General features: G+C 35.1%; 2 protein-coding genes and 1 long non-coding RNA gene across 6 annotated transcripts; 1 reads left to right on the forward strand and 2 right to left on the reverse strand.

Moving 5' to 3' along the window:
• Positions 1–1221: 1221 nt before the first annotated feature.
• Positions 1222–6941, reverse strand: LOC124444355. 4 transcript variants are annotated; one of them, XM_046994947.1, is made up of 3 exons: positions 6719–6941; positions 5871–6512; positions 1222–3200 (listed from the first exon to the last, which is right to left on the reverse strand). In XM_046994947.1, exons 1-3 carry the CDS (start codon positions 6780–6782, stop codon positions 3052–3054), a joined length of 855 nt encoding a protein of 284 aa, XP_046850903.1. In that variant the 5' UTR covers positions 6783–6941; the 3' UTR covers positions 1222–3051. The 4 variants fall into 4 exon arrangements, with proteins under 4 accessions (XP_046850903.1, XP_046850907.1, XP_046850906.1 ...); XM_046994951.1 differs by lacking the exon at positions 1222–3200 and adding an exon at positions 5419–5798 and having other exon boundaries at positions 5925–6512; XM_046994950.1 differs by lacking the exon at positions 1222–3200 and adding an exon at positions 5419–5798 and having other exon boundaries at positions 6719–6937.
• A 713-nt stretch (positions 6942–7654) lies between these two features.
• On the forward strand, positions 7655–8625 carry LOC124444358. The gene is made up of 2 exons (XR_006947945.1): positions 7655–7802; positions 7886–8625. It is a non-coding gene; the product is annotated as an uncharacterized LOC124444358 (long non-coding RNA).
• Positions 7933–14115, reverse strand: LOC124444350 (nitric oxide-associated protein 1-like). Its single transcript, XM_046994941.1, is given in 12 exon segments — positions 7933–8742; positions 8819–9015; positions 9341–11033; positions 11120–11326; positions 11329–11356; positions 11515–11631; positions 12055–12105; positions 12292–12423; positions 12503–12712; positions 12805–12953; positions 12956–13435; positions 13438–14115. Coding segments are annotated over 10 exon segments (2007 nt in total). The 5' UTR covers positions 13853–14115; the 3' UTR covers positions 7933–8742; positions 8819–9015; positions 9341–10815.
• Between the last annotated feature and the right edge of the window lie 4426 nt (positions 14116–18541).

An 18541-nucleotide genomic window follows, 5' to 3' on the forward strand; every position in this document is an offset into this window, starting at 1 on the left:
GAAAAGGTCACCGCATCCCATTGTTCACAAGTGACATTTCTACCGTTAGCTCTCCCAGTTGATATGACATCTCCATCAACCTGTCTCTCAACGTTCAATGATACTTCATAGTGAATATGTGCGGCCACTCCAATCACACATCCTATATATATGATAATATAAATATGACGATGCATTTTGACTTTACAATATTGTTAAAGTAGTTTACAATATTGTTACTGCGACTGGTTTCATTGCTCTCTTTCAGCAAAACTTAACATACATACAAACGTGACATATCCAGAAACAAATGAAGTTGAATCAGTAAACTGTACGAGAATTAAACACTAATTATAAACAGAATGTTATACACGACTACTATTCGTGTAAGATCTTTCAGAAGATAGTTGTACGACATGCTTGAGAGACTACATTCGCGTGCGTGTCATCATTAATGCACATTTTTCCTAATTCTGGGAAAGTCAAAACGAAACTTCGACAATGAAGAATCGTGTTAAGAATAGAAATGGGTAAAGTCAAATAGTTGAAAGGTGCTCAATGTATGAGTGTTTATAACTAAATGGACGCATTCATGATTGTCAAATGGCTTTAACAATTTCCAATGAAGAGCCAATTCAAAGGAAACAACTTCCTGTTTTGGATAAGAAGCCAATATGCACAAAAAAACTTTGTTTGTGCATAACATCACGATCATGTCGTCATTAAAACAATAGCTGCTGACTGAGTTAAAACTTTTATCGTCATTGCCTTGTCATTCGAAAATCCATCTTTAATGATCAAAGATTTTACGTAGAGTGGATGGTCTACTCTGCCTCATGATGGTATGTGATAGAACAAACTTATGTTAGATAAAGACAAGAGTAAAACGAAGAACTGAGAGTTTCTCTTTGTTGCTTTAATTTGTGCCCACGTTGGCGTCATTTCAAGCGTTCCAGAGAAGTTCATAAAAATTCATATCTTATTTTGAAAGAATACTAAGAGCTAGTATCTTACTCCAACAAAATCTTCCTTAACGATAATTGTCTTGACATTGTTGAAATGGCGACCTTCACATAGTCCAAAAATTTTATCATTTTCAGTAACAAGTCTCTCTCAGCTGTATGATTTATGTATTCCCCAAATCACGATACTGAAGTTGCTCCTAAGGTATACATTCGACTTCAATCAAACGAAAATTGCTTCGTCCACTTGCAACCTTTCATTAAAAAGATTTTTTTATACTTTTTATTAAGGACAAAGACATTTTTAATAATAGTATCATAATAAGATAAAGAAAACGAACACAGCCCTATTGTCAAGTAGATGCGGATGACGCACAGACAATTTAAATGTCCCAAATGTTAGCCGTAAAAGCTTATTACTTTTTCTTGAAGATATTAAATTAGTTAATAAAAGTTTACAAATTTTCATATAACTAAAAAGTTCACATGCATTCATTTTCTAAGGTCGCATCTTTGGTTTGGGTGCAACCTTCGGGGGAATTTTTCTTTCTTCTTTCTCTTCTTTTAACAAGCTTTGATATGTTGAATCATTGCTGTCAACCATGTCTAATTCGTTTAAAGATGCATAACGACTGTTCGTTACTACATACTGGTTTTGTTCGTTCATGTTTAAATAGTCTTGAACTTCATCAGAATTTAAGATTTGAACTGACAGGGTTGAGTTCATAAAATCATGTTGTTCCTCCCACGGTGACGAGCTCGTCGGCCTTATCCTGTTTAAACCATTAATGTTCATCAAATGATCGTAGGCGTACGCATAATCATGTGGTTCTTGTTGCTGAACCATGTGATTATCGATTGGCTCAAGATAGATATCATCCTGTTCGGAAACAGGTTTCTTTCTTTTACTGCTCTTGATAACTTTCCATAAGTAACTTGCCAGAAGTATTATGATAATTAGAAGAACTCCACCTATTGCTCCAGAAATATGAATAACGTACATTTTCACATGACTAAAAAAGTTCATTTTCCCAATATTTTCAGACGTCTTCTGCATGCTAGTCGTGTGAAAGCCACTGGGTATGAGAGCCGTCTTGTTTAGCTGTTTGCGTAAACAGGTTCTTGATGTTTTGACATGGATAGGCTTGAATGAATGGATCGACGTTATCAAACAGAGAAATTCTGAAATATTTTTGCATCTCAGGATTATGGAGTAGAATTTCTGATTTGGAACATCTTTGACAGGCCAGGTGCAGTTATCATTGAGAAACATAACTATTCTCTGCTTGTGTGTTATATTACAACTGCCAGCATTGATCATCGTAACATTAGACGCAAATGACTTATTGAAGATGTCTTCTTTCACATCAGCAAAGCATAAATCCTCATTTTGCCAGTATGATTTTGCTGTTATGTACGATCTTCTCCGACATGATTCATGGATTCCGTGGTGATCATCTTTAAAACATGTTCCTGCTTTTTTGACTTCTGTTTCTACTGCTCTAACCGATAACCACACGTGTGAGCTGCTAGCAACGATCCGAGCGAAACATAACACGGGCAACAATCGTTGAATTTGAACCATCGTTGATTGAGTACGTTTTTTGGATAACATTCTTACTGTATGATCATGAACAAGACAACCTGACGAATGTATATATAGTTGTGAAACTTGAACTGGCTGCCAGGAAATGCAATTTGAGGAAGCACTTACTTTACCGTTGCCGTTTTCAGGCAAACTTACTTTACGTAATCTTACTTAAAATTCAAGAAGAATACAGTACTATACTTTCCGTTTTAAATAGGATGCTGGGGGATTCGCCAACACATGATTCATTTTTTATGTATTTGCGTATTATGAGTTTTTTTTTATAATAATTGCTTCAACATATCACATGTTTCTCGATTTTTCTTCACAAAAAACCACTCCCACACAACAGTTTCGCATTTGCCAATTAAGGTATAGAGTACCATAATTTATCTTATTTTGAAACACCAAAATAGCAAAGCAAAAAACACTAAGTGTCCAAAACTTTGTGTAAAAGATGTGCAAAAATTTATTTGAAATATAAAAAAATATACAAAGTAATCATTAATAAAAATTTAACCTTCATAAAACCTTCACATATTCCACATCGACGACTTCTCCTGATGTTTCAACGTTTTTGATTGAATCTTTTGAAACTGCTTCGTAATTAGAATAAAAATTATCATCCTCGTTATCTTTAAGAAAGTCATTATGTTCTAACAAGGCCTCACTTGCTGTTTTTCTTAAAGTACTTGTCATCCAATCATATGCAAACTCGTACTCGTATTCGTCGTCATTACTCTGACATCTTTTATTCATTACCACGTAGCCATCAGTGATGTCATCCACTTCATCAATGTTCACGTGACCATATGCGTACGCGTACTGTTCAGTTTCATCGTTTGCGCTATTTATGGTTTCATAAACGTCTTCTTCGTTTTGAGTATTTTGGTATTGGTTTTCTTTTACCTTCTCATTTTCATTGTCGATCACAGTTGATAAGAATGAATCTGATATTTCTTCGGAATGAGTCGGATATTTCCTCGGAATGAGTCGGATATTTCCTCGGATGACAACTCAGATGTGTTTATGCACATTAACCCAACACCAACTTGGGTTTCTTTCACTAAACCATCTTGAGTGTCGACATCATGGACAGCTCTTGTACTTGTACAGAAACGCAGACGTTCGGTGGCTTCACAATGTATTGGACTATCAGGCATCTCGATTATACTGATCTGAGTATTGAGTGATATTGGACTTGGAGCAACTTCGACTGGGCAACTTGAAAGAGCTCTTCTTTTTTTGCAACATATTACTATAAAGATTACTAGAATTGATATGAGAATCACACCGCATAAACATAGTAGTGTTATTTCCAATATTTTATTTGAAACATTTTCACTCTGCACCGAAGTCTTGTTTGAACCTTACATGAAAAAATAATCAGTTAGTTTTTTCAAACATTTTCTGGTTTCATCAGCCTATGCACCGTTGCTGTAAATTCATGTTAAATAGAAACGTAGTGTTTTGTTTCGTAACATAAATCCTCAAAGTTTCATTAGATATGTGTGAATACCTAAAATTACAATCATTTAGAAAATTGAAAGTCTTCTTACTCGATTTTTCTGTTGGCTTTATGGTCATGGCTGTAATATAGTTAAATTTGTTCAGCTTTATCGACTATCTCCATGAATTAGAAGACAGACAGTCCCTTTGTGATCATTCGTACATGTTTACATGCTCAAATATCATTCAGCTCAGCGTGGGAAGAATTCAATGGGTATTTCACAAGACCACATCCTATGGACGTGACTTGGTGAAACTAACCAACTTAAGAGGATCATATCATATGAACAGATAAACTATGGCATGTCGTGTCGTGCAAGCCAATATTCTGATATTATGAAGAAGAGGACAACTCGTCAAACGTTGAAAAATATTCTCCAACATAATTAATGAACGTCAAAATTTGCAAATATACTAATGTATCACACCGACTTCCGAGATTATGGAAGTAACAAATATACTAATGTATCACACCGACTTCCAAGATTATAGAAGTAACAAATATACTGATGTATCACACCGACTTCCGAGATTATAGAAGTAACAAATATACTGATGTATCACACCGACTTCCGAGATTACAGAAGAAACAAATATACTGATGTATCACACCGACTTCCGAGATTATGGAAGTAACAAATATACTAATGTATCACACCGACTTCCGAGATTATGGAAGTAACAAATATACTAATGTATCACACCGACTTCCAAGATTATAGAAGTAACAAATATACTGATGTATCACACCGACTTCCGAGATTATAGAAGTAACAAATATACTGATGTATCACACCGACTTCCGAGATTACAGAAGAAACAAATATACTGATGTATCACACCGACTTCCGAGATTATAGAAGTAACAAATATACTGATGTATCACACCGACTTCCGAGATTACAGAAGTAACAAATATACTGATGTATCACACCGACTTCCGAGATTTCAGAAGTAACAAATATACTGATGTATCACACCGACTTCCGAGATTACAGAAGTAACAAATATACTGATGTATCACACCGACTTCCGAGAATATAGAAGTAACAAATATACTAATGTATCACACCGACTTCCGAGATTATAGAAGTAACAAATATACTGATGTATCACACCGACTTCCGAGATAACAGAAGTAACAAATATACTGATGTATCACATCGACTTCCGAGATTACAGAAGTAACAAATATACTGATGTATCACACCGACTTCCGAGATTATAGAGGTTACATCGTGAACATATATAATACATACATCACTGTTTATTGGACGTTGATCTTAGTAGATGCTTGGCACGAAACCATTCAAATAATTTCTATGACGTTTGGTTTGGCAGGAAATGATGAAGTGTGTGAAGAAATTTGAAAAACTATTGTTCACAGACAGTTCATACATTTTTCGTTCATTCATGAAAAAATAATGAATTTCAGAAATTATAAATATGTCACACAATATCGGAAGCTCAAATAACAAGAGGTCAAATAACACGGAGCAAATTATTTATGTTAGATTGTTTCGTACCAATATCGTCGACCTTTTAGATGGTTTACAAACAAAATACCAAAACAGCGAAGCAAGAAAAACACTAAAAAGTTGTATAAAAAATTATTTCTTATTTAAAATTACACGAGGAATCATAAAAAAATATACAAAGTAATCATTAATAAAAATTTAACCTTCATAAAACCTTCACATATTCCACATCGACGACTTCTCCTGATGTTTCAACGTTTTCCATTGGATCTTTTGAAACTGCTTCGTAATTAGAATAAAAATTATCATCCTCGTTATCTTTAAGAAAGTCATTATGTTCTAACAAGGCCTCACTTGTTGTTTTTCTTAAAGTACTTGTCATCCAATCATATGCATATCCATACTCACATTCGTCATCACTCTGACATTTGTTCATAACAACGTAGCCATCATTGACGTCATTGACGTCATCAATTTTCACGTGACCATATGCATAGGAGTATCGTTCAGTTTCGTTCATGGTCTCGTAAACGTTTTCCAGGTTTTCAATATTTTCGTATTGGGTTTCATTTGCCTGTACATTTTCATAATTTTGTTCAAAATTATCCAACATTTCTTCTGATATATTCACCAGTGACACTTCATGTGTATCTACACATATTGACTTAACATCCACACGTGTATCTTGCGTAACTATACAATCCTCAGTGTCGACGTCATCGATATCAACTTCTCCTATCGTTCCAAATGATTGCGGACGTTCAGCGGCTTCAGAATATATTGGAATTGGACTATCAGGAGTCTCTATTATACTGATCTTGGTATCGAGTGACACTGGACTGGGGACAACTTCAACTGTGTAACTTGATTTCGACGAATGTGTTCTCTTTTTGCAACATATTACCATAAAGATTAGCAGGATTATAATAAAAAGAGCAAAACCACTTGGTATCGCAATTTGCATTATATTCTTTAAAGCACTTCGATCATTTAAACCTCCAAAGAAAATAAAAATAATTACTTAGGCTTTTTGAAACATTGTCAAGTTTCGTCGCCAATTGCACATTGCTGTAAATACATGTTAAATAGAAACTTAGTTGTTCGCTTTGCGAGATAAGCCCCACATGTTTCATATGATATGTATGAATATGTAAACATGACATCCGTGTACGAAGTTTTACAAAGTTAAACAGCTTGCTTACTTGAGTTACCTGTGCTGGTGAAGTTGGACATACTGCCGTATTTTACTTCAGCTTTGTCGACCATCCTCTTGATGACAAACAATCAAATCATGTATGGTTAATCATACAAGCCTTCACACATAGAAATATCATTTCGCCTTGCGTGGGAAACACTCATTGCTGTGCATATCTCTCGACCACATCCCATAGAAGTGCTTTCGTGTTGTTACGCCAGTAGACAGTTCTAGAATAGAGATGAACTATCGCAAGTGTAGGCCAATATTTCAACACAATGTTGAAACACATCCTACAACAGTTCAACCAATATGATTAACATGCATCACATTATACAAATACAAACTTCCGAGATTATAAAGGTTACATTTTTAATTATATATAATGCTTACATCACTGTCTAATGAACGCTGGCCGTGGGAAATGCACTGCATGATACAATCCTCAAATAATTCCTGACGTTTGACCATAAATGATGACGTAGATGAAAAAGTTTGAAAAACTACTGTTGGTCGACGGTTTATATAATCTTTCGTTTTTCATTGAAAATAAATTTAAAATACAGCCTGTCATAAAGTTTGGTCATTCTGTGTAAATTTTAGACTGTTCATCACCGTTCCTTTTTTAAGAATCAGAACACGAAATGTTGGCGCAACAAGAGCAAATAAGCAACATGACTACGCAATTGCATGGATGGAAATTTTCTTATGAAAAATTCACGACATACAATATCGCAAGTGCAAATGACAAGACGACCAATTAAATACTTTGTAATACGAAACAAATATTCAAGTAAGATTTTTTCGGCATAGATATCCTTCTAGAAAGATGGTAGGCCAGCGTTTTAACCATCGAAAAAAAGGCATCAACCGCTGTGAGTGTGGTGTATGATTGATTCTAAGTACAATAAAGTACACTTCTCACTATTTACGATTCGGATATTAATCAGCACATGTGGTTTTCATTTTCAGTTTCCGTTGTTCAAGTAGTTTCGGAGAGAAAGCTTTTCACAAAACCATAAGCCTTTTAAGACAATGTTTTTGACGGTCGATGAGAAGGTTTTTTTTTGGCAACTTTTTACTTTTCATACGTAAGTACCATATACTCCCCCAGCGTTTACGTGCAAGGTATTTAACCAGCATATGCTCGAAGTATCTTTAATCATTGTTATAGAACTATATGATGCGTGGGTTAAAGTTGAAGACGTTCATTGACTACACTTTAAAAAACAAGGTAAATATATTTCACAGTCAATAGATACAACTTACAATAAGAATGAAAGTATTTTCTCTAATGATATCATACATGTTGGTATTCATAGGTCATTTGCAGGTTTTAAAGCGATAGGTAGTCCATAGTTTAAATTTGCGTTCTTGGTACATTTTTTCCAAAATTTTACGTGCAAATACATGTTCTTATCGTTAAACTTTAAAACTACTAAACGCTCTAGATAATGCAGCGATGAAATTTTACCAAACTACACCTGTTCATCCAATTATTACAACCCATTTCAACGATGACTGCTGTTTATAAATTAACTAAAAAAATTGACAACATACGTATTTTTGTGCAGTATTGAAAGGATTTTCATCTCCAAAAAAACTCACAGGAATTATTAACGTTGAAATTAGGTAATACACGTGCAATAATTTTCTGCGGCAATTAGAAATTATCAACAATTGTCGAGCTGGTGAATGATCATGTTTGAATCAGTTATAAACCTGTAAAGAGACTAATATTAACACCTCATGAAATTTAACCTTCACCACACATATAAATTCTGAATTGTTGGTAAAATCAAAAACAACATGTACAACTTATACCACGGTGCTCGAAAGTTTTCATGTATATGAACATCTCAAAGAACAAAATATTACTTATTGATAAAATATGTATGTTAGAGTACACAAGCAGAAAAAATGAAAATGGTTATGAGAATGAGCATCATGTTTGCCAAGCTATATGATGAAGTGCTTGGAAATGTTAAACAGATCGCATCTACATTGATTTCGCCAGGAACAAAACGAGCACTAAATCAGAAAATATACATTAAGTTAATGATAACACAATCTAACATTAATGCAATAATGAATTTCATTCACCTACCATTCAAGTTCATTAGAACAGGTTTGTCGGGTGTAGTTGGTCAAAAGTTTGCCATTTTTGCAAATTGGATGACGACATAAAAAATTTTCAAGTCGTATTCTGCACCACAGAGGTAATGTATGGTTCACATGGAAAGTGGTCAAATTCATGAACTGCTGAACCTCTTGGTCATGTTGGTCTCTCAGCCATGCTGGTAACTGAATGAAGTTAAATTGTTAAATTTTGTACTATATTCTGCAAATGTGGCAAGTATTCCTTAATTGTCGCAAATATACAATAAATGTTGCAAATATACTGTTAATGTCGCTAGTATACAGATATGTTGCAATTATGCTGTATGAGTTGCAAATATATAGCAAAATGTTGCAAATCTACAGTAATTGTCAAGCCATAACAAAAATTCACACCACTAAAACTATGACCTATCTAACGTATACTTTTCAATTTATCTCTATTTACGAATTCAAATTCCAAATGATGAAGAGTTGAAAATTTTAGTGAAGTAGTATAATCATGTATTACCTTTAGTTCGTCTGACCCAGTCGTTCTACAACGACTTTCCTCGTCATATTTAACACAACGACCAATTTCCCAGCCTTCACGAGGATAGTTGTCAACATGGTCACATAAAAAGTATCGATCACCAACAAACTTCTTCGACACAAGTTCATTACATGACGCTATGACATTACTGCATTTCTTTGATATGTCAGGATCGTGTATGATCCGACGGTTTATTTTAGGTTGGGATATCGTGGATCTTGACCTTTCTTACATTTAGGAAAGTACTGAGCGCAGAGAAACTGCTCGTACGCCTTTTTACATTGTGGACGACTGTCCAAACGAGAAATATCGCGCGCCAAGCGATAAATTTTCTCCATCAACTTCAAGAACTGCTTCGATGCATAATCAGGCACATAGTTCGCTCTTGTTATACTACACGGTGGCAAATTTGGGACACGTTTACATGATTTAAGATCAGACAGTTCATACATTACTCCTGTTAAAGCCTGACCAGTTACACAAGCCACAAACACAAGTAGACCAAATGAACGAAGTAAGTCTCTAACTGACGCCATTCCCAAAGTGATGCAGGTTTCGACACAAAGGCAGTTTCAAAAACTACGAACCTTACTCAACAGGTTAAAGAGCCAATTCTGTGGTTTTTTTATCACAAAACAATAATCAGAAAAACGCTCTCAAATCTAGGCACAAATAAAATTTATCAGGAATTATTGTTCGGCCAACTAAACAAGAATTTCGTTGTGAAATATTTGTGACGTCATAAGGTATGTGATAAACGGCGGTTAAAGAGCGTGGGAGTCAAGAAATAGAGCAAAGGCCTTATAAATATTGCATAATATACATAATTCACGAAATGTAGTTAGAGGAGGGTTATAGAATGGTTAGAGACCTTAGGGGCTGTTCATATGAGCCAGGCTAACCGGGATTTAGTGAGGCGTTAGATGAATTTGGCAAATGGAAACGATTCTACACTTATCATCAGTTAAATCTTCCCGAGCAATTTCACAATATTCTGATTTAATGACAGCGCAAAACATTTAAAATTGAAACAGCCAGTTTGGCCTAATTTGAGAATTTCAACAGAAATGACTTGTGGCGCTCTTAGCAAACAGTTGTAATTTTTACGCTTAAAGTTTTGCCCCCTTTCAATGCATCAAAATCATTTAATGCATCACTAGATCCCGGTTAGCCGGGCTCATATGAACAGCCCCTTAATCTTATCTTCATATTAATGTTTTGCTGATGTCAACGAAAACAAATTCGTCATAATACCACAAACAACAATCGACACACACAGAGAGGAAACGTTTTAAAATTTCTCCAAGCTTCCATTTTCATGGCTAAAGAATCCACAACTACATCTTCTTTCTTGAAGACACTTCCCTAATAACCAAACACAAGGTTATTCATTCTGTAACATCTTGCTCTCAAATTCTTGGTCATTCGTGTCAGGTAAATATCTGCGAGGATTGCTACGTGCGCTGTAACCGACGCCCAGCTTTTGATAATATTGTGTTTTTGCAAATTTCAACAAGACACGTTGTTTTTCCTTTTTTATCAGCAATTTTCATCCACTGAATTGTGCCAAAGTTCTCTTTAGCAAAATACTTCATCAACGAGGGGCTCTTTTTACGAGTCCCCTGATACATATTACGATTGACGTGCCCCAAATATGGCACACCACGACGTCCTGGCAGAAAAAATTTAAAGCATAATAGTCAAGCCTCCAACTAAAAAATACAGATAAAAATGACATAATGTACAGCATGGGCATACCTCGTTGTTGAACACTAGTAGGTAGGAGAGCAGGTTCTCTGAGATACAAGCCAGCTCCATTGGGTGTGTAAGCTTTGATTGAAACAATTGATGCTGAGCCTGCAGTCACAGCAACCCATGCAACATCTGATAGGACAATGTCAGCTGCACTGTACCTCCACTTCTTTCCCATCACTTCAAAGGTTTTTCCTTTTAACTGTGGGAAATTTTCATTCTACTTTCACCACCACATGGTATCTGCATATGTAGATGAAATATGATGATTTAGTTTGAAGATTTAGATGGCAACAACTCAAACAAACCATTCACTCTTTGTCTCTTACTTCATCTATACAACTTTGGACCCTGAGTGAGGACAATGATCAATTGTGTAGTGCACTGTCATCCCTATTTACCTTCAAAATTTCCTCACCAACATGTTGGTCATAGAACTTTGTTGCTCTTTCACAACTGGTTACGTGGACAGGAAGATTAGGCGAAGCAAAAATTGTAAAAAAGATGTATTGGGAGGCCTATTAAGAAAAAAAATTGTTTGATAGCAACTGATAATTAATTATACAATGAATTATATTAAGAATAATTATACATGTTTGTAAATGTAGATCGTCCAGGTTGGTATAGTCCTGAGAAGGACTGTTTTTGTTGTTGTTGACTGACATTTCGACAACCTTAGCGGTAGTCATCTTCAGAGTCAAATGGCTCAGTTATCGGCTAACCTGACGTTTCTCCTCATTTGACTCTGAAGATGACCACCGCTAAGGTTGTCGAAACGTCAGTCAACAACAACAAAAACAGTCCTTCTCAGGACTATACCAACCTGGACGATCTACATTTACAAACATGTAATAATACACCCAGGTTCAAACCATTTACTTTAAGAATAATTATATATAAATATAATGGATACACACGAATTACTAAAGCTTTATCAGTACCTTAAGAACATTATCATCCTTATTTGGATGGTGCAACGACTTTCTTGTGATCTATCAAAGATAAAGAAACTATAGTACTTGTAAGGATATCAGAGGATACCATGTGATATCTCAGTATGTGTAAGGATATCAGAGGATACACAGTGATACTGTATATTGACACCACTAATTGTCATATAGCACGTATGAATGTCCTATGCAATTCATTTTCATTTAGCTAATTTAAATTTAACTTACATGAAGATAGTCTAGTCTTGCTAGACCTCCAAGAAACATAACTTGACCTGGTCTCATTATCACAGTTCGTGGAACAAACCACAAAGCTGGATTGAGTAGCTTCAATTCTTCATTTCTCAAAATATGTGTCAACTAGGCAGGTACAAATTTCAACCAATAAGTAACAATAGTTTTTACTGAGCTTTGTACAGACTACATACTTAAACAATACCTGATTTTTATTGAATAAACCTGGTGTATCATATAACCATGAAATGGTTTCTTTACTTTCCTGTTGTGCTACAATCTCAACTTGATGATAAGGTGATATAGCAGCACAAGTATTGAGAACATCACCTTTTATGTCTCTATATTTGGTCAAACTTTTGTCTACTATATCATCGTCTAAGTCAACCTCCATAATCATTTCTTTGTCATTAATCTGAAAATGATCATCAATACAAATTAAAAATGGATAAAAAGACATGAAATGATGAAAATTAAGCTTGGAAAATCAACAATAACAACAACTACCATTTTCTCAGAAACGCCAGTCCTAAGTCTGTCTCCAAGTCTTTGAAATCTGTATTTTGTAATAGGATAGCGTAAAAGGCTTAGTGTTGTCCCCACAGATGGACTAACTACACCTCTTTTAAGCATATTTTCTGAAGAACGGCTTGAGGCAAAAGATCTTTTAGCAAGTTAAACAATGTTGTTTTTCCTGAGTTATTGCAACCAACTAAATAAACATCAGAATTTTTCCTCCAATGTTCCTTGATGGTTCGTACTAAATTTTTTACACCAAACCCAGTTTTGGAGCTGATGGCAACCACATCAAGAATGTTTGCATAAGCTAAGCCATGCTTTCTACCAATGTCAAGAATAATTTTTTTTAACCGTTCAATTTGATGTTTTGGTTTTCCATCAACAGGAAAGCTATCTAATTTGTTGATTACAAGTATAACATGCTTAGTTTCACCGACAATTTCCATGATATTTTCAATGAAACATCCGGGAATATCCATGACATCAACAACATATAGTATCAAGGCTTTTCTTCGAGAGATGTGTTTTAAAAATTTTTCAGTGGCTTCAGGTGGAACCATAGGTCCAACATCTTGACTGTAGTGTTTAAGATTAAAACATCGCTGACATATGATCTCAGGTAATAAAAATTTTCTTCGATGTTACTGTGAATATTAGGGTTTCTGTAGCTGGGAATAAATCCAGGCTTTTGCACATTATCACTTTGCAAGATGACACCACAGCCTGTGCATTTACAAGGAAGTTGGTCAAATATTTCTGGGTAAACTTCAATTCCTAGTAATTCTTTAACTGCAGATGGTATCCTGTCTTCGCTGCTTTTACTTTTATCACCGACAACGTTAGAGCAAGTAACTCTTTCTTTATTGTATTTGCAAATTATTTTACTTCTGTCAAAAGAAGCAGGGATACCGGTGAAGTACGACGGACAACAGAACCATCTCTTTCTTGAAAAACTTGGACTCCGATGTACAAATATTACGGTTCCCAATTTAAAACTCTTTTTCAGATGATAATATCCACGAAAAAACCCATACATGATCAATTGTTTCTGCTAACACTTTGTAAATCATTTCAATTGTGTATGAGCGCACTCATACTTTAGAAATATAAGATAAATTTATGAATTTCTCTTTCCACACATGTGTAGTGGAAGATACAGTTATTCGTTCAACACAAAGTGCTTGCTGTCGCTGATGACCGCTGACCAGTTATAACAAGCATCCAGATTGATCCAGATTTGAGAACTGGAAAGGAAACACTGACCTGGTGCCGGTTGCACGAAGCCTGGATAGCATTTTTTTTAAACTTTTATAAAACCTATGAATAAGCAAAGAATGTAAGATTTGAGCTGAGCAACCACTGAAATAAAATACTGTTTCGAAGATTACGAAATTTCTTTGTCGCATGAAAAATATAAACACCTTTTTTATAAGTTTGAAAATTTTTGCTATCCAATGGATAACACTATCCAGGCTTCGTGCAACCGGCCCCTGTATAGTAAATACCTGGACGGGAAATCATCACAAATTTATTATAATTTATAGATCGCAACATGTTCCAAAAAACATGGGTGCCACTATACCTTGTATAGTCGTTAGCAAGTTGTGAAGCGAACAACTATACCTTATATGGCAAAATTTCGTGGGTGAAAAAATCGGGGAAAATGAACTGTTCAACGTTATTCGCCGTGTACAATTTACAACATTCAAATGAAATCTTTGCCTGAGATATTCAACAGGATCGTCCACACCTTTGACTTCTTCATCTTTCTAAACAATACGTATCTAGAAAAGTTGTAAAAATTTTACACATACGTCTTTGTTTCTCCTCTGTCATGCTTGATTTTGTTTCACTGTTGGAAGTTTCATTTTCAAGTATTTCTTCTACCTCAATCCATAAATTATAATATCTGTCGCAAAAAAATTAGAGCATTGTTTATGCAAAATATGCAGATACAAAGTTATGCAGAAAAACAAAAACATCTCTAACATGGTCACAGATATTACGAGTGGCTTAACAAAGTTTATGAGTTTGATATTGCATTTGTCAAAACAAGCTTAAGAATACAAAGAGCATGCCAAAAATATATGATTGAAAATTTGTTAAGGGCATATACACAAGCAGTAAATCCAGCGCTCCCTCCGTTACAAATTAATCGAGATTTTATCTGAGAATGCGTAATCAACTCCACATAATCTCCAAGTTTACGGTCATGGCAACGACCAAATGTATGTACTAGTACCGATTATGGAGTAATTAGCTCGCTTAGTCACAAATTTTCAGATAAATCATTCGTGCGTGCGCAGTCTGCTCGAGCATGCGCATGCGACTAGACGATTTGCCGAAGTTCATGGTCATGGCAACGACCAACTGCATCTATCGGCACCGAGTTTAAAGTAAATAGCATGTTTAATACCAATTTAATAGAGAAATTATCTGCGCATGCGCTGTACGCTCGAGCATGCGCAGTCGACTGGACCAACTGTCTAAGTTCATGGTCATGGCAACGACCAATTGCATCTATCGGCACCGATTTTAAAGTAAATAGCATGTTTAATAACAATATAATAGAGAAATCATCTGCGCGTGCGCTCGAGCATGCGCAGTCCACTCGACTAATTGTTCATAGTCATGACAACAACTAACTATAAGTACTTGCACTACATTTGTGGCAATTAGCTCACTTCGTCGCAAAATATCAAAGAAATAATCTGAGCATGCGCAGTAGTGACTTAAATAATACCACAACTTTCGTAAGCCTTTGAATTTTTGTATATAAATATAAGCTAAATATATGGATAGTAGATGTCAACTAGCAGTGGAAGCCGGGTGCGATATGTATGCAGTGGCTTAGGGGCCCAGACGTTTCGGGTCGCGACCGCACTCTCCCTGCGTACCCCGAGCAAAGCCTATCGCAGGTGATCTCGGGGTCTGATGGGCGGAAGCTTGCTATTGCATCTCCCAAGTAGGATAGCGTGGAGGGGCCGAAATCTCCTACCGAAACGTTAACATGCGGCGTTCTAGTGCCTCGGCTTAAGAAGGTATCGGGAAGCATGGACCGAAAACGGGGTTTTTTGCTTTTGAATTTTATCTTTTAAAAATAAAATAAACCAAGCAATGCTTCAAATTAAATTCTTCTGTAACTGTCCCTTTTTATGACACTTACAACTCAAGATAACTTTAAACATGTTTTATACATTTCTACTGGTTTATATCTTTCTGATTTAATTCTCTCATTTACTGTTTCTCATGTATCACAAGCAAACCATCCATGGACTTCATGGCAACAAGATTATCTTTTTCCCTTAACTAACATGCGACGTTCTAGTGCTAAACTATCTCGGGGTATCGGGAGGCATGGATCGAACACGGGATTTTCCGTTTTCAAAATTTGTCTTTTTTCTTTACAAGAATTCTTCTCATAAAAGAAACTACAACATCCAAGAATATTGCAAAGGTTCAAACAATTTCTGCCTTTTTGACTTATAATTTAAACCAACTTTAAGCATGTTTATACGTTTTTTACTTGTTGCCTTTTACAATGTAACTTCCTCATAACTCTCGCGTGATAAACGAGAGAGCCTCCTTATACCATATAACTCTCTCGTCATGAACTAAAGCATCAAAGGGCTTCATGGAAAAAAGAGATTATCTACTTTTTTATAATACTTTCTTCAAATATAACATTTAATAAGCCAAGCAATTTGTATCGTCTAAATTGAACATCGCCTTCAACACTTATGTAATAAAATTTTGAATAAATTTTAGATAGTAAATTTCTTTTTACTTTACAATATTTTCATGATTCCATCTAGAAAGTAACTTCTCCTCTCGAGTAATTTTGCGATTAAACAGCACAATTTTCGAATTCAAAGGAATTCTTTTGCTCGCATAAAGATAGCCTTACAATTTATTACGAACCTAAGCGTATATATGGTATGTTCAAAACACGTAAAAAATTTCCTTCACATGACCAAATTACCGTCTCTTTAAACGATGTATGTAATAAAAAGTTACCTTGACAACTGAAGCAAACCCTCCTTTTTCCAAGCATTTGCAACACCTCAAATTCATTCCGAAATCTTGAATTTCTCGCAGCGTAGCCGAAAGCAATAGACATCAAATAACGATACTTATCTCCATCATCACAGCCATTTTGATTTCTGCTCTGATCTTTTTCAGCGTCGAGCTTATCTGAAGTGATGTTACTGCTTAAGGAAAATGTCTTAAACTCAAATGCATTTGTAGATGTGTCCCAATTGAATTTCTATTTTGCTACAATTGTAGCGACCAACTTCGATTTAGTAACTTTAGTTATCTGTTCCAGGAGCGGATAACTATCCTTGTTAAGGTTGTGATAATTCTCATGTGAATAAATAAAAGATAAACAGAATGGTAACTTTCTGTGATTTTTTTGGATAAAGTTAAATGGATGCTGTTTGTTGAAAGAGATAAGTCAGACAGCCAAATTAAGAAATCAACTCGTAATAATTTACGAGTGACATGAATAAAATGATCTTGGCCTTCATTAAAATATAATAATAATGCCAGGTCACATTAATCAAATCATCAAATGAAATTACATTTTGAAAATAAAATAAACAAGCTTAGAGGAGATTTTTTCCTTAAGTCAATTCAAAGTATGGAACGTCCATAACATCGTTAGAAAATGAAAAATATCCACAGTTGATGAAACACAGACAACAACTTGTTTGGAAAAGAAAATTTTAGTGATTGATTTAGTTTTATAACTGTTGGAACGATGAGCTAATTTCGATACAGCAAAGAAAGTCATCTTTATGTATTTACACAAGCACTTACTACTAAATTTAAATACGCCGCAGTAATTTATACTGAGATAATTCCACACTATCAAAGCAGATAAACAAGAAGTCTGATTATATTTGCAGAAAGACGTGTAGTGAAGAAGACTTTTCAACAATTGTTTTCCCTAAAAAGTTAACCACAAAACGAGGTATATCACGTCGCTTACACGTGTAAACAACAAGAGAATTTAAATTCCAAGAACAATACACAGAAAGTCTTTGTACGGAAGTAGTTAAACTGCAAGGATTTTACGCCTATATTCTTGCATCGCTGACGAGAACACAGTTAAAAATAGCTTGTCCTTATTAATCAACAGGTCTGAGAAACGAGCAGTAAAATGTTCTTAAAGAGCTCAAGAAAAGAACTAAAGCCACGCGAAGAGGAATCCACAACCAGTTTAAAAAAGCTTTTTAATGAAAGACGTTCGCCAGTTGAAGACACATTATGTGAATGTTACATCATCCAGTCAAGAACTGCTGTCGATAATTTATACGCAGCCAATGTGCTATCGTGTCAAAAACACGAAAAAGTCATGCAAGAAATATCTCGACAAAAAATGGAGAAACTATCAACATTGACGAGAGAGCAGAATAAACTTATGAAGAGAATGGATGACTTAAAGAAAAGACAGAAAAAACTATTCATCATTTAGGGAAAAAATTCACACTTCACAATCGCTCATTGCTGACGATACTAACAAGTAGGCATCAAAAATTCCACAATGGTCTAACGTACTATATTCTGGTATTTTAAAATCATACAACGACCTTCAAATCGTTTGCAACAAGACCAACAACAAACCTTACCTCACTTTTAAGCAAACCAATGAAAACGTCACAAGTTTCCATATTACAACCAATATACAAAAGCATTCAGTAAAAACGCGTTCTCATTCGGG

This window comes from Xenia sp. Carnegie-2017, unplaced genomic scaffold (assembly GCF_021976095.1).
Source record: "Xenia sp. Carnegie-2017 unplaced genomic scaffold, XeniaSp_v1 HiC_scaffold_21, whole genome shotgun sequence".
NCBI lineage: Eukaryota > Metazoa > Cnidaria > Anthozoa > Malacalcyonacea > Xeniidae > Xenia > Xenia sp. Carnegie-2017.

Bases quoted from the DNA above. Each gene is read 5' to 3' on its own strand.
- LOC124444355 (XM_046994947.1), bottom strand. From the start codon at position 6,782: ATGGTCGACAAAGCTGAAGTAAAATACGGCAGTATGTCCAACTTCACC. The intron at 6,513-6,718 runs GTAAGCAAGCTG...TTTTCTTTGGAG, and splicing joins CACCAGCACAGGTAACTCAA to GTTTAAATGATCGAAGTGCT. The intron at 3,201-5,870 runs GTGAGGCCTTGT...GAAAAACAGCAA, and splicing joins TACTTTAAGAAAAACAACAA to GTGAGGCCTTGTTAGAACAT.